At 31.1% G+C, this 13,566-nt stretch overlaps 1 protein-coding gene across 1 annotated transcript; it reads left to right on the forward strand.

Annotated features, from left to right (window-relative positions):
• The first annotated feature begins 2,847 nt into the window (after positions 1 to 2,847).
• Positions 2,848 to 5,187, forward strand: LOC134230149 (uncharacterized). The gene is made up of 4 exons (XM_062711926.1): positions 2,848 to 2,997; positions 3,118 to 3,658; positions 4,003 to 4,160; positions 4,433 to 5,187. Exons 1-4 carry the CDS (start codon positions 2,976 to 2,978, stop codon positions 5,095 to 5,097), a joined length of 1,386 nt encoding a protein of 461 aa, XP_062567910.1. The 5' UTR covers positions 2,848 to 2,975; the 3' UTR covers positions 5,098 to 5,187.
• Positions 5,188 to 13,566: the final 8,379 nt, after the last annotated feature.

Raw genomic sequence — 13,566 nt, forward strand, 5'->3', positions numbered from 1 at the left:
TGCCTGCTGCCCAATCCAATTATGTATTTTACATAAAAAAATATGTTCAAATCAAATCAAAAACTTCACTTCTTTGAAAATCAAAATATATAAATTTTTTTATTTAGTTTTTTAAAATTGCATAACAAACTACAGGTTAAAACAACAACTTTTAATGCTAATTGGCTATTGTTTACAGACTGTCTGTCATAGAAAGATCATATAGAAAAAGTACGGTGTGCAAATGGGTAATTCTAAATTCATATTGATCCCTAATTTTAATCTTTCGATTTCCCAACTTTCCCCTGAGTGAATTTTTCTAAACTTTTTATATGTGAGTTACTAATAACTTATCTACAAATCTGCATTAAAATATATTCTGTTGCAATTAGTTCTCATTTTTCAGTAGAATGACTAGACTATATGTATATACTTTTGCTTTTCGGGCTTCTGTGTCTATACGATAACTACAGATGATAAGAGTATTAAAGTATTTGCTCTATTAAGTATTGTAGTTGGTTCATTTGCCAACCTTTTCTTTTGCTATGAATGGCTATTTCGATGACGGTGGGCGAAAAAAACTTTTATTTTTGGTATTACATATTTTTCTACGCTGTAAATCTTGCTCTTGGTATTTCTAATATGCTGTCCTCGGAAAAAAAGAGATTTCCATATAGTTTTTGGTTTTGTAACAGTTGTATGCCAACCCTTGTTATTTTTACTGCGAATGTGGATAAGAGAAAAAATGAGTGAAAATATCAAATAAACTTTAATCTTTATGATTTCCCCCTGGAAATTTAAATTGTTTTATGCATAGAAGTTAGGTTGATTTGTTTATGTCAATCTTTCAAACCAACTCAAGTCTGAAAGACGAGAACAAGACAAATTTTAAAATCAATATTTTCTAACAGAATTGTTTTTTAATTAACTATAATATACTATAGAAATTGATTATAGTAGGTACTTTGATACTTTGATTTACTATAAATTTTTACCCCAAAAGCTGCTTTTTTGAAGATTAAAAATTTTAATGTTTCTAAAATAACATACCAATGATATAATTTTTTTTAAAAAAGTATGCTAATATAGAAAAAAATAGTTATTTCATTATCAGAAAATTTTTAAGGAATTAAAAAATAAAATAAATCTACATGCAAATCGTACTAAAATACTTTGATTTACTACGGTAATGTATATATAACTAAAATACTTTTTGTAAGTCTTGTTAACTGATACCCATCATTGGAAATACATATATTATAATTATATGTTCAAATTAAATATTTAGTGCCTGACTGTGTACAAATACAACATAATAGAAACAAATATGCAAACAAAAACTATTAATATTTTTGGTTCATGATATTCACGTTAAATCTCCAGACTTTATATGTAGATGTTTTTTTACAGAGTAACCATTTTCATGTAGCTATTTTTTACAATACTGTTGTCTTTGCAAGTATATGTTATGTTGCCCCCCTTGCATTGTGCTGTAGTACAGTCTTTGAGCCAGAGTAATTAAACATTATAAACTCATATAATGCATTGAATATTGCGTGTGACTCTCCTTTTTACAATTTAGAGCTTTTGTGATTAATTACATACTTTGTTGTTTTTGTTGAATATTTAATGCCCTTTTGCAAATTTTAAAAAAGTTATGTATTTCAATGAATCCTTCCTTAAATAATGATGATTGTGTAAACTTGCTCTAGATTTTACACCCTTTTTTTACAACATTTTATGTTCATATTTTTAGGGATATCTAACAAAGAAATTAGTGATCTCTGTTTATAACAATCAATCGTAGTCTACATATTGCAAAAAAGCGGTGTTGTGCAGAAAGTTATTGTATTTTCTTTTTGTATTTTATTGTACAGACACAGAATCCTTGAAATCCGCAATTTTTAAAATAAATGTTATTATGATTGTTAATAATATCAGAACTAACAAAGCCATATAAAATTTTCTGAAAATTATTTAAACAAATAATTTTCTTTTTTAATTTAAAATTAAGAAAATCGATTGAAATTAATGACGCTTTATCTGATCTATAAATAAATCGTATGTCAGTTTTACTTTTTAAAAGTTTTATTTTTTATTCATTATGTAATTCAGATTTCTCCTATCTATTTATAGATCAAGTAATCATTTTCCCTGTTCAAATTTGCATTCAAGATTGTAACAAAAAAAGAGAGAATAAACATATAATGATATTCTTGTCTCATGACTGTTCCTACAGTCAGTAGACAAGGACTTGAATATATGTTTCTTACTTATTTTGTTTCTTTATATATATGCTTGTGCCCCTAAAATAAATTTAAAAAAATCTGATTACCCTCCTTTGCATGTCAAGGAATTGTCGGTAGTTAAAAGTGGCCCCAAATGAAAATGTTTTGCTTAGACATTACCCTTCCAAACTTAAGTCGCTACCTATGGACTTGCGTATTAGGTGTTTCTCCTAGCAATATAAAGATGTATCAATACTTCTCTATACAATAAAATATTATATTTTTTTAACCGCCCTTCAAGCGTTGAGATAGGTAACTTGTAAAAATCAATCTATTTTTATCGCAATCAACTGGTAGATAAACACATTTGTATGTCCATGTATATCGTTTTCTGTAAATACACATGCATGCGGGTATTTCAGAAAATATAAATAGAACGAGGTAAAAAGTTATTATTACATTTGGAATTTCCATATATATACCCAGTATATAAATATCATTATTTAAGATTGAATACTAAATTGTGGAATAAATACTGGCCTTCAGTGTGCGCTTTAGTGTACTCTTGTGTGCTCTTCTTCCCTTAACAAAGGAATTTAGACATCGACAGCTGTTATAATTAAAACAGATTCAAATGAATTTGACGACTTTTATCTTTTAACATAATTTGACTCTCAAACATACTGCGTCGTTATAGCTGTAATCTTCAATTGAGCGGTGTGTTGTTTTAAAAAAAATTTTCCAGTGCCTCAACTTCACAACGTAGAAATGGTTGAAATGAACAGTTCAGGTGAGTTTTTTTTTTAATATACAACATGAATATAGGTTTTAAACTTCTTTATGATATAAAATTCACGTTTTTGAAGGAAATGTTGAACCTTTTAGATTATCTGTTTCACAATTCTTTCAGATTTCCCTGCAGAAAGCCTCGGGTTTTCACAGGAACAGATTACGTGTTTCGCAGTTGCTCTTGGATCATTCACCATCCTCATCTTCATTTTCCTTCTGTTTTGTGCCCTCGTAAAGGAAAAGTTGAAGGCTCTTCTTGAATTCGACATTAACTTACTAGAAACTAAATCAAACACGAACCTGCATGCCGTAAAAGTGTCTACTAAACAGAAGGACTACACTTCTAGTGAAAAAGAATTGGAAACATCTATATGCAAATCAATTTGCAAAAACATTGGAAAATGTATAATAGTGATCGCAACGGCAATTCTCAGTTTCATATATATGTTTGATTTCTTCCAAGATTCGTTCATGGTTTACTTTTATTTGGAGCATGAGCAGAGAGTTACCGCTCTTATATATTTGGCTTTAACCATTATTCCAATAATTCTGTCATATTTTCTGGTGCTTTATCCTCTTTTTTACCATGTGGATCCCTCAAATAAACGCCGTCGATTAATGCTTGTACTGCTTGCATGTTTTCCATTTCTAAAAAGCTGCATGTGAGTATTTTCTTTTTACCTATATTTTTATCTTATAATCCTACCTTCAAGCCAAAAAAAAGCAAATTATAAAAAACCAAATCAAAATATATACTGAACATATTAAAAAAATATAACCTGTGTTTAATCGTTTCCTCATTCAATATTGAAGGAAGAAAGTCTTGAATATATTTAACAAATAATGTTTTTAGCATTGTCTTTATTTTAAAGAGTTCAATTATTAAAGCTAATATAAACCAATATCTAATTGTATTTAAAAGTCAGATTGAAACACTGAGATACAGTGCTTAGTTTTTTTTCTTCTTTGATACCTTATTTGAAAGATATTTAACAATTGCTTCTAGATTATTCTGGACAATTCGAATGGGTTGGAAACGCTGGAGAGCGAGATGGTATTTACAAGCTTTGACGTTCCTTTGGTTGACTGAAGCCGCTCTGGAGGGAATTCCGCAGACGATTCTATTGTATTTTATTAAATATGAAAATAAAGATCTTAACATCGGTAAGTGCATTTGAATATCATTGATAATTTGTCCCATTAAGATTAATTATGTAAAAGCTGGCACACATCCAAGATAAACTTCAGATAAAGAATTTTTTCTCTATATACAGTAGTCGGGTATTGCTCTTTTTGATATTATGAATTCTGCCAGATAATACTAAAGAGACAATATTAAATTAAAACACAATGCACATGTATTATTCTCTATAATATTTTAATCTGGCGATTTTTTTTATTTCTGATAACAGAATTTGATTTTTTTTCTTTTACAGATTTGTACAACGCACAGGATATTTCTTTAGTCATTAATTTTGTGTCCTCCCTTCTTAGTGTATATTTTGCCACGAAGTACCTTAATAAAGACGAGGACCGAAGACTGGAACATTCCAAAAGAACTCTTACAAAATCGCACAAAAATAATTGTGTATCTTTTTGGCGTAAAATTGCTTATTCACTTGCTCTGTTGTTTGAAAGAGGTATTCAAATTTTCATTCGAATAATTATGTTTGGCACATTTGCATCTATTGTTGGGTTGAAGCCGGCTTTATATGTTTTCATAGGTCATCTTGTTATTCTTATAATCTTAACTTTACTTTGTTTTCGAAAACTCAAACAAAACCACATTATCTATGAAAACTGTACACAGAAACCTAGTTTTGTATCGAGTCTTTTAGTTGGTGTTGTTGCAAATATATTTTTCAGTCATTCTTGGTCATTCTGCCATATTTTGTCGAGAAAAGTGGTCTATATACTTTACTTTGTTTTGTTTAACGCCACTTCTGTTTCTCTTATTGTATCTTACAATGTTATTTCGGAAGTCGCGCTCGTAGATTTTTTTTCAATAATTATATATGTAGCCTTTGGTCTTCAGCTCATATTTATTCCCCTGTGTTTTCTTTTAAGAGAATGTAAAAGAAAAAAATTGTTACAAACATAAATAGTTCTGACATATTGAAAAGCATAACAAATAAATATATGTTGCTTCGCAATATAATGATTATTGAAAGATTTTTTAAAGTGAAATGTTTTGAACCATATAGCATTATTTGTTTAAATAACATGACCAATAAAGATTTTGAAATATTTTTTTTAATTATTTCGGAAAAATATAACCTTTATAGGATACAAAGGTAGCTTTTGAAATGATCTTATCTTTTAAAACATATGATGGAATAAAAAAAAAAGAGAGTGAAAGAGACAGACAAACAGAAAGAGAGATGAAATTTCTTAGAAATAAACTATAGGGTCAAAATTCAAAATCTGACCTTCTTCCTTTAGCTTAAATAAATTGTCTTAGTTTTGATAAGCTTACATGTAAGTAGGTCCAAAAAATCTAAAGGACACATTGTTACTCATGAACTACACAACGATTTTTTTTTTATTGCCATAGGCCCCTTCCCATAAAGTAATATTCTATTATATTATGTTTACTTTATGTTTCTCATCGGCTTCGGTATGAAATTGAAATGTACTGAGTACAATGAATTTTTTAAACCGAAAAAGGCTTATGACTTCTGATTCGATATCAGTGCTGACTCAACAATCTTTGTACGCAAAACCTAGGTTTGGGCACGCCCGTATGCCCTTATATATAAATACAACACATGCATTGGTTTTATGTTGATTGTAATGATTTGCTTCATTTATCTGATTATAAAAAGGGTTTCTGTTGTGCGTGACCGTTCGATAACGCCTGCATTAAGGTTTCGTCAAAGGTCAAAATGTTGAAAATTTTTTTTATTGCAATGGCCCCAAAACTACATGAGGTATAAAGTTAAAACTATTACAGTTTATCAATAATTTCTCATTGATTAACAGATAGAAAGTATCACTTGATAAAAAAAAAATCTTGGAAAAAATATCAATTGAGAAAAATTCTTCTTAAAAATGCATATATATTTTCAAACAATACACCTTATTAATGTCGTGCTCTTAGTGAAAACCATCATTGCAGAAACAAAATATGTTTATCAATGAAGGACAAGTTGGACTTGAATAGTCTCTGGAAAATTGTTTTAGTTGTTTAAGACTTGAAAGTGAAAGTACATTGCAAATGGCGGATTCTATGAGGGTCTTGTATTTATACATGTCATGGTTTTAATAACAGCCTTTGAGAGACCATATACGTCCAACTTGCCCTTCAATGATAAACATATATTATTTCTGCGATGATGGTTTTCACAAAAAGGACAGAATATAGCAGGTGCATTTTTTAAAAAATATGCACGTTTTCCGATACAATTTTCCTCCATTTTTTTTTTATATTTGTAATCAAGTGATACTTTCTATCTATTAATCAATGATATATTTATAAACTGTAAACGTTTTGACTTTATACCACACATAGTTTTGGAGCTATTGTAAAAATAATGTTTTTTTTTTCATTTTCTCAAAATTTACTTCCGGTCGGGAGATATTTCCGATTTCCATTTTTTAAAAATGTTTTGTTTGATTCATATCTCAGAAACGGTAAGATATTAAGACAAAAAACTTATATGAGTAATAGATCTTGATGAGTAGGCAAGCCCAACGAGTTAAGCTTGTCCGCCGTCGCCTCCGGTCGTCACAGGAAGTGATCAAATGAATCGAAAATTTCAAGTTTTCTTTTATGACACTTTATTGTATCACATTATAGTATCTAATTTGTAGTTTCGAAATATGTCAGTCCCACTGGAAACAAAAAACGACAACTTCCGGTTATATGGGAAAAACTGCATATTTTTGTATTTTTCTTTCCCTTGAATATTTTTTATACATAAAGTATTTGTAATGGTTTTTAGATATGTTATTCAGATTGCAAATATCTACAGTAATGTCAAATATCTTTTTAAAAAATTACTTTCGGTCACGTGATTTCTTGTCCTCAAAATGAGAAGTTAACATTACGAGATATCTAAAACTGTAATAGATCAAGACAATAAACTTATATAAATAATTAACCAGGAATATAGGGCAACAGATGTAGGGTAAAATGCATCCACCGTCACTTCCGGTCGTTACAGGAGGTGATAATAAATTTGAAAATGATTTTATTGTAAATATTATTAAGACTACAATTGTCTAAAGTAACGTCGAGAATCTTGGAAAGTTACATCTCCGGTCGTTTGTTTTCCTGTAATCATTTTAAATATTATATGCCTTTTTTAAAATAGATAAAAGCCCATTCATACAGATAAATAGAGGAGAGCGGTAGACCGTTTTTGTTGCTGTAGTAACAAGAGTTTCTAGCCTCTTTTATAAATTGTTTTGTGTAGGCAAAAAGTATATTTAAAAAAATATTTTCAAAACTTCATGTTTGCAGCTTCTCAAAGCAGAATAGGATTCAGAACATCTGATTCAAATGATTGAAAGGTTATAAATGAGGATACCAATACATGTATTGTTTCTCAGAAAAAAATCAAATTGATATAAATAAAATGTTTTTTTTAAATGGAAACAAAATATAATGACAGCTGAAAATTGAGATCATATTAATCAATGCTTTAGGGATTTTTAAAGCTCAGCCTTCACATACACCAGTGATTTAACTTAACAATCTGATAATCGCGGTTTTTTTTTTGGAAATGCTAGGTGTGATTAGGTATGTATTTATAGATCAAGAGATAAAGGATATAAATATACATTTGATATTTCCAGAATTGATAAGATATCTTCTAATTATAGAGCCTACGTTTACAAATATATTTTCCTTCCAATATTTATTATGCCCTCGTAATCGAATATTGGTGGATATAGATCTGTCGTGTCCGTCAGTTTGTCTGTCTAGCTGTCTCTATGGTTGTCTGTTTCTCCGCAAAATCTTTAACCTTGCCCATAACTATTGATTTAGTGGAGCTAAATCAATATTTCACATGTGTATTCCTTTTGATAAGAGCTTTCTTTGGAAACCATAAAATTTGACTCTTTTACATTGGAGTTTGACCCATTTTTACACAAAAGTGCGAACTTCTACTTTTTGACCTATATTTTGAACAAATAATACCAGGACATTTTAACTTCATATCTCTAATTTTTATGGCAAGACCTTTCACTGAGTACCTACATCTTTGACCCTTTTACCTTGGATATGTCCTTACTTATGAAAAAAACGTTAACCTTGACAATAACTTTTAAACGGTAAAGGCTTTCTTACATGTGTACTTCACATTATGTAATCCTTTTAAGAAAAGGCTTTGTTGGATACCAAAAACCTTTGATCTTTTGACCTTGGATTTTGACCTACTTTTAAAAAACAACATCTTCCATAATTTTTGTGGGGTAAGAACACGGGCTTTTGTACTTCACATTTGTAATTCTTATAACAATATCTTTCATTTAATATCAAGAACCTTGGCCATTTGACCTTGACCTTGAAATATTTGACTTTCGTAATGATTTTTTTACGATAGATACTAGGAATTTTATATTTCAAATATCATTTTTGTGGCAAGATCTTTCCTTTGAAACCAACAATTTTAATCTTGTGACCTTGACCCCGAGGAGATTTCCGTACTTACGAAAAAACTTTAAACTTGGCCATAGCTTTTGAACGGTAAAAGCTAGGGCTTTCATACTTCACGCATGTAATCCATGTGAGAAGACCTTTTATTGGATATTTAACTTGTCCCCTTGACCTAGGAGTTTTACCTACTTTTTACAAAGTCAAATCTTGGCCATATTTTTTAAACAGTAGGGGTTAGAGCTGTAACACCCCCCCCCTACCCAGGGAACATGAAATGTATTATTTTGCTTGGTGCACCTTTCTCCCTCATATCTATATTTCAGTATCATTGGCATAATACCTCGGAGCAATGGAAAAAAATTTCAAAGAAAACATGCATTTTCAGTAGAATTATATAATCATTAGATCACCGCCGTAACACCACAACCCCTGAACAAGGGGCCATGAAATTCACAATTTTGAAAGAGGCATTCTTCTGCATCATAACTATGTACATAGTTCATTGGTATAATACCCAGTAACAGGGAAGAAGATATTTGAAGAATCAATGTATTTAAACGATATAATCAATAAATTCCCGCCCTAAAATTTAAACCTCGAACCCAGGGGCGACAAAATCATAAATCAATACTTAGTTACTTTGAAATCATATCTAGTCAGCCTCTTTCCCAACAAAGAGTTACGGACTAAGCAACCTGCTACATGTAATATAATGTTGAAAAAGATTCAAATCGGTAGATTAATTATTATTATTATTAACAGACTACAAAGACTCATGGTGTCTAATTTCTTACCTACGATGAAACAGTGTTTTGTTTTAGAAGCTATTTGTCAGAAATGCATATTCATTTCGAAAAAAAAAATGGCTGAAATAAAGAAATAAACAAATCTTTTATGGAGATTCCTGAAGTAATTTATTCAGAAAACAATAAGTAACCATAATATATGAATATTACAAAAAGTAATACTTTTCGGAGAAACTAACTATGCTAGGTAAAAATTAATCCAGTGATGCTTGAGAAGAAGTGGAAAATGTGAAAAGTGTACAGACGGACAATGGCCAAAATCTGATCAGAAAAGCTCGCTTGAGCCTTTGGCTTAGGTGAGTTAAAAAGTAATTTCTACTGACATTAATTTGTATGGATAATATTGCATCTATCTCGCCCATATGCGAATAAGATGCTTTTAACTTGGCAGCGCAATATTTTTTGGCGCAGTTATCTCTCCTTGTTTCGGCATGAGTTATCTAACTTTCAATTATATAAAGAAGGATGCTCGTGCTGCAAACTCTCTCTTTGCCGGTTACACGCTAGTTGCAAGGTTGGTGTTAATCAAATTTGAGAAAACAATGGCTAAATGTAGATTTTAGAAATCCCCCAATTGTACATTGTTGAATAGATACTGCTGGTTTCTGTTTTTTCCTTTCAGTGGAAAATTTTACAAAGCAATTGGTCATCTCTACCTACATATTCGGCATGGCTGTCACTTCTGAAGACGGAATGCGAACTAATATTTCCAAGTTTTACAAAGCAAGTGGCCATTTATACCTACGTATATATATATATAGCATGGCTGTTACTCCTGAAGATGGACTGCGAACTGAATTTTACAAAGCAAGTGGTCATTTGTACATGTACCTACATATTCGGAACGACTCTCACTTCTGAAGATGGACTGCGAACCGAGTTTTACGAAGCAACTGGTAACATGTATCTACATATTCGGCACGGCTGTCATTTCTAAAGATGGACTACGAACTGAGCGGCATACATCATTTGAACTATGATGTAACATGGGTTCATTATTGGACCACTGCACCACACAGGGTCAAAGTTGAATACCATGTAAATATTGTGACACTGTACACAAAACTATTTTATTTTTATTTTCTTCCTTGCCTTCTGCACCTCCCAGAGTCATGGATGTGTGATTATTATTCTAAATATTTTATTTTTCTTTCTGGACTTCTGCACCTCCCAGAGTCGTGGATGTGTCAATATTATTGTTGCACTGCAAGTTTTTATTATTTGACCTTGACCTCTGCATCTCCAGGGGTCAGGGTCACCTGATATGTTGATGTTGAACTGAAATTTTGTTGACCTTGACCTCTGCATCTCCCAGGGTCAAGGTCACCTGATATATTGATGTTGTACTGAAATGTTGTTGTTGAACTGAAATGTTGTTGTTGCTGGGCCTACCCGTTGCTTGGAGGCCCGAAATAATATGTTGTTATATTATTCAGCCGTGCCCAAAAGCGCCAAATAAATAGAAAATCCATAAAAAATTTGTCTTTGATTTATTGCGTCTGTCCAAGATAAAACTCTATTAATTTTTTGTAGTTATATAGTATATACATTTTCTCAAAAATGGTTGATACATGTAGTACTATATAATTATATCAACGTAAAGAATGACTGCACTTAAGCTTTGAGAATTTGATCCCATGTTTTGCGCAAAATAAATTTCCAAAATTCATTAAATTTATGTTTTATAGATATTAAACACTGTATAAAGAGCAGCTTTTGGTATATTGTATTACATGAAATAATGCTGAGCGACACTAGCTGTTGAGACGGGGGTCTAACAGTTTTGTCATATTTCTATTGTTATTCATATGCATACTAGTTTTCAACGACATTGTTTACATCTAGCCGCATCTTGGCCATTCGTCTCATTTGCACAGAATGTGTTTTTTTTTATTTTAAGGACAGATGATACAAACCAAAAAAATGGATGCCTGGATTGGTGTATATTTTTGGGCCTAATTTCATTGAAAATAATGCAAATATTATCTTTCTAGAATGTAAAGAAATTGTAAACCTTCTATGATGTTCAAAAGTCTGCTTCTCTGAAACCATCTTTATTAATCTATACAAACATTTTTCACTTCAAATTCCATTTTTGTGAACATTTCACTAAAAGTTAAAAACAAATATGCTGTGAAACTTGTTCATTTTATTTATGAAAGAATGTCTCAAGTCGTTATTTTCAAATTTTTGGACAAAAGTTTATTTGTATCGTCTGTCCTTAAACTTATACATATCCAAAGGACAATGTTTGCCAAGTTGCGGCTCATTTCTAATATTAAAAATGTCCCCAAACTAGGGTCGAAATAGCTACTTAATTAACCCGTAACTGAGCATCATAATTATAATCACCTTACTCACGTGACATTATGCTGTTCGATACACTAACGCTTTCATTGATATTTTAATGTGTTTAAATTTCTGTTATGACAGTATCTATCGTACTTCAAACTATTGGAGATTTTTGCGTAAATTTTAATAGGGTTTGATGGTAATATGTCTATTATTTCACTTTATGCTTTTCAATATAGGGGTGTTTCGAAAGAATTCTGATTTTGACAGTGTAACTAGTAAGCACATGTATAGGCTTATGTCACTCTGTATTATGGTCTGCAGGGCAAGATATATACCCCATCCCTAAATATTCGAATAATTTATTAATTGTGCATCTTAAAATCAACACGAACTCTCTCTCTCTTCTCGATTTAAATTCGTAGTGCAAAAAATCGGATGTGCTAATGTTAACATTCCAAAACCATGCGATTCAAATGTCTCGCCTCTTTACAGATACCTTAGATTCAAAAGTAATCCCGTCCAAATTTCCGTAATTTAAGGCTTTAACATGTTCTTTTCAATCACATTGTCTGTAATTATAGAAACATGTACAGGTAAATATCAGTATCTCGAACAGTCCCAAGCCCTACTTTTACCTGGATTATCTCGAAGTGCAGTGAATTTTTCGGTCTACTGGACACACCTGGCGTCGTGACTTCACACTATCTCGCCAGTGGCTATTAATTAACACCTTCAAACCGGGAGAATCTTAATTAATCCCAAGCTCATGCTGGGTATCTGTGACACGGTAACTGGTATGACAGCTTGGGTGTTGGTGTAATCTACGACCGATAAAACCATTCGCAGCAATTTTGAAATTAAATACAGACAGTATTACCTATATTGCATTTAATATTTTTTCTGTATTATTAAAATTGTCATAAAACAAAAGATTTTTCAATATAAACTTAAACAGTTAAGTTGCAGTGCATAATGCAAAGTGCAGTGATAAATCTGCGTATAAATAAATAACCTTGACCGCCATTTGCATTGTTAGTTTCGTAAACTGTTCCTTAGTAGTACTTCGTAATGTAATACATGTAAGCCATTAATAGTATTCAAGTATTCAAGTTCACAGTTTAAATACTGATTATTTTTTCAGTGCTCTAAATAAAATTTTGCACTAATTTTCATCAAAAAAAGTTTTTTAAAAATTCGTCTTTTTCTTTTTCTTTTCTTGCGGAGAAGGTTCAACTATAACGCTGATGATACATCCCGTTTGACCACGTAAGCATGGCCTGGAAAATGTAAAATCGCTGTGTATGCAGCAAGGCATGTATATCAAATTGTTTTACAATTATACACGATAAAGAAAACACCAACATTGTTTTTCTTAATATTTATTGCGAATATGCTTGAATCTTTACCGTAATGACTAGGCCTATATGTTTGGCAATATAGGATAGTGTTATGCATGAAGATGGATAAGAAAAAACGGGAAATCAATGAATCGACTTTGGAAGATAACTTCGGATATCTCGAACCCCCGGATATCTCGAAGTCGTGTCCAGGTCCCCTCAACTACGAGATACTGATATTTAACTGTATGACAAAAAATCTAGACATAAATATCACATGCATATGCTTGCACCTTAATCACAGATTAATTTAGCGATATATAGTAATGTTCAGCTTAAAATGGGTAGCCAAAAAGGTTCCAAATGACGCACTTCAGTGCATTCTTTGGATTGATCGATCGAACTTTTTGCCTTCTAAAATCAAAATACAAAATTGTTTTTATGCAAAATATTTAAAATCTTTACTTTTTTGAACATGATTTGACAATTTTTTACCTTTCCTGATCTTTAAGATTAACTAATTTTTT

The sequence above is a fragment of the Saccostrea cucullata genome, unplaced genomic scaffold (genome assembly GCF_032062105.1).
Source record: "Saccostrea cucullata isolate Sc308-1 unplaced genomic scaffold, CSIRO_AGI_Scuc_v1 ctg1837, whole genome shotgun sequence".
NCBI lineage: Eukaryota > Metazoa > Mollusca > Bivalvia > Ostreida > Ostreidae > Saccostrea > Saccostrea cuccullata.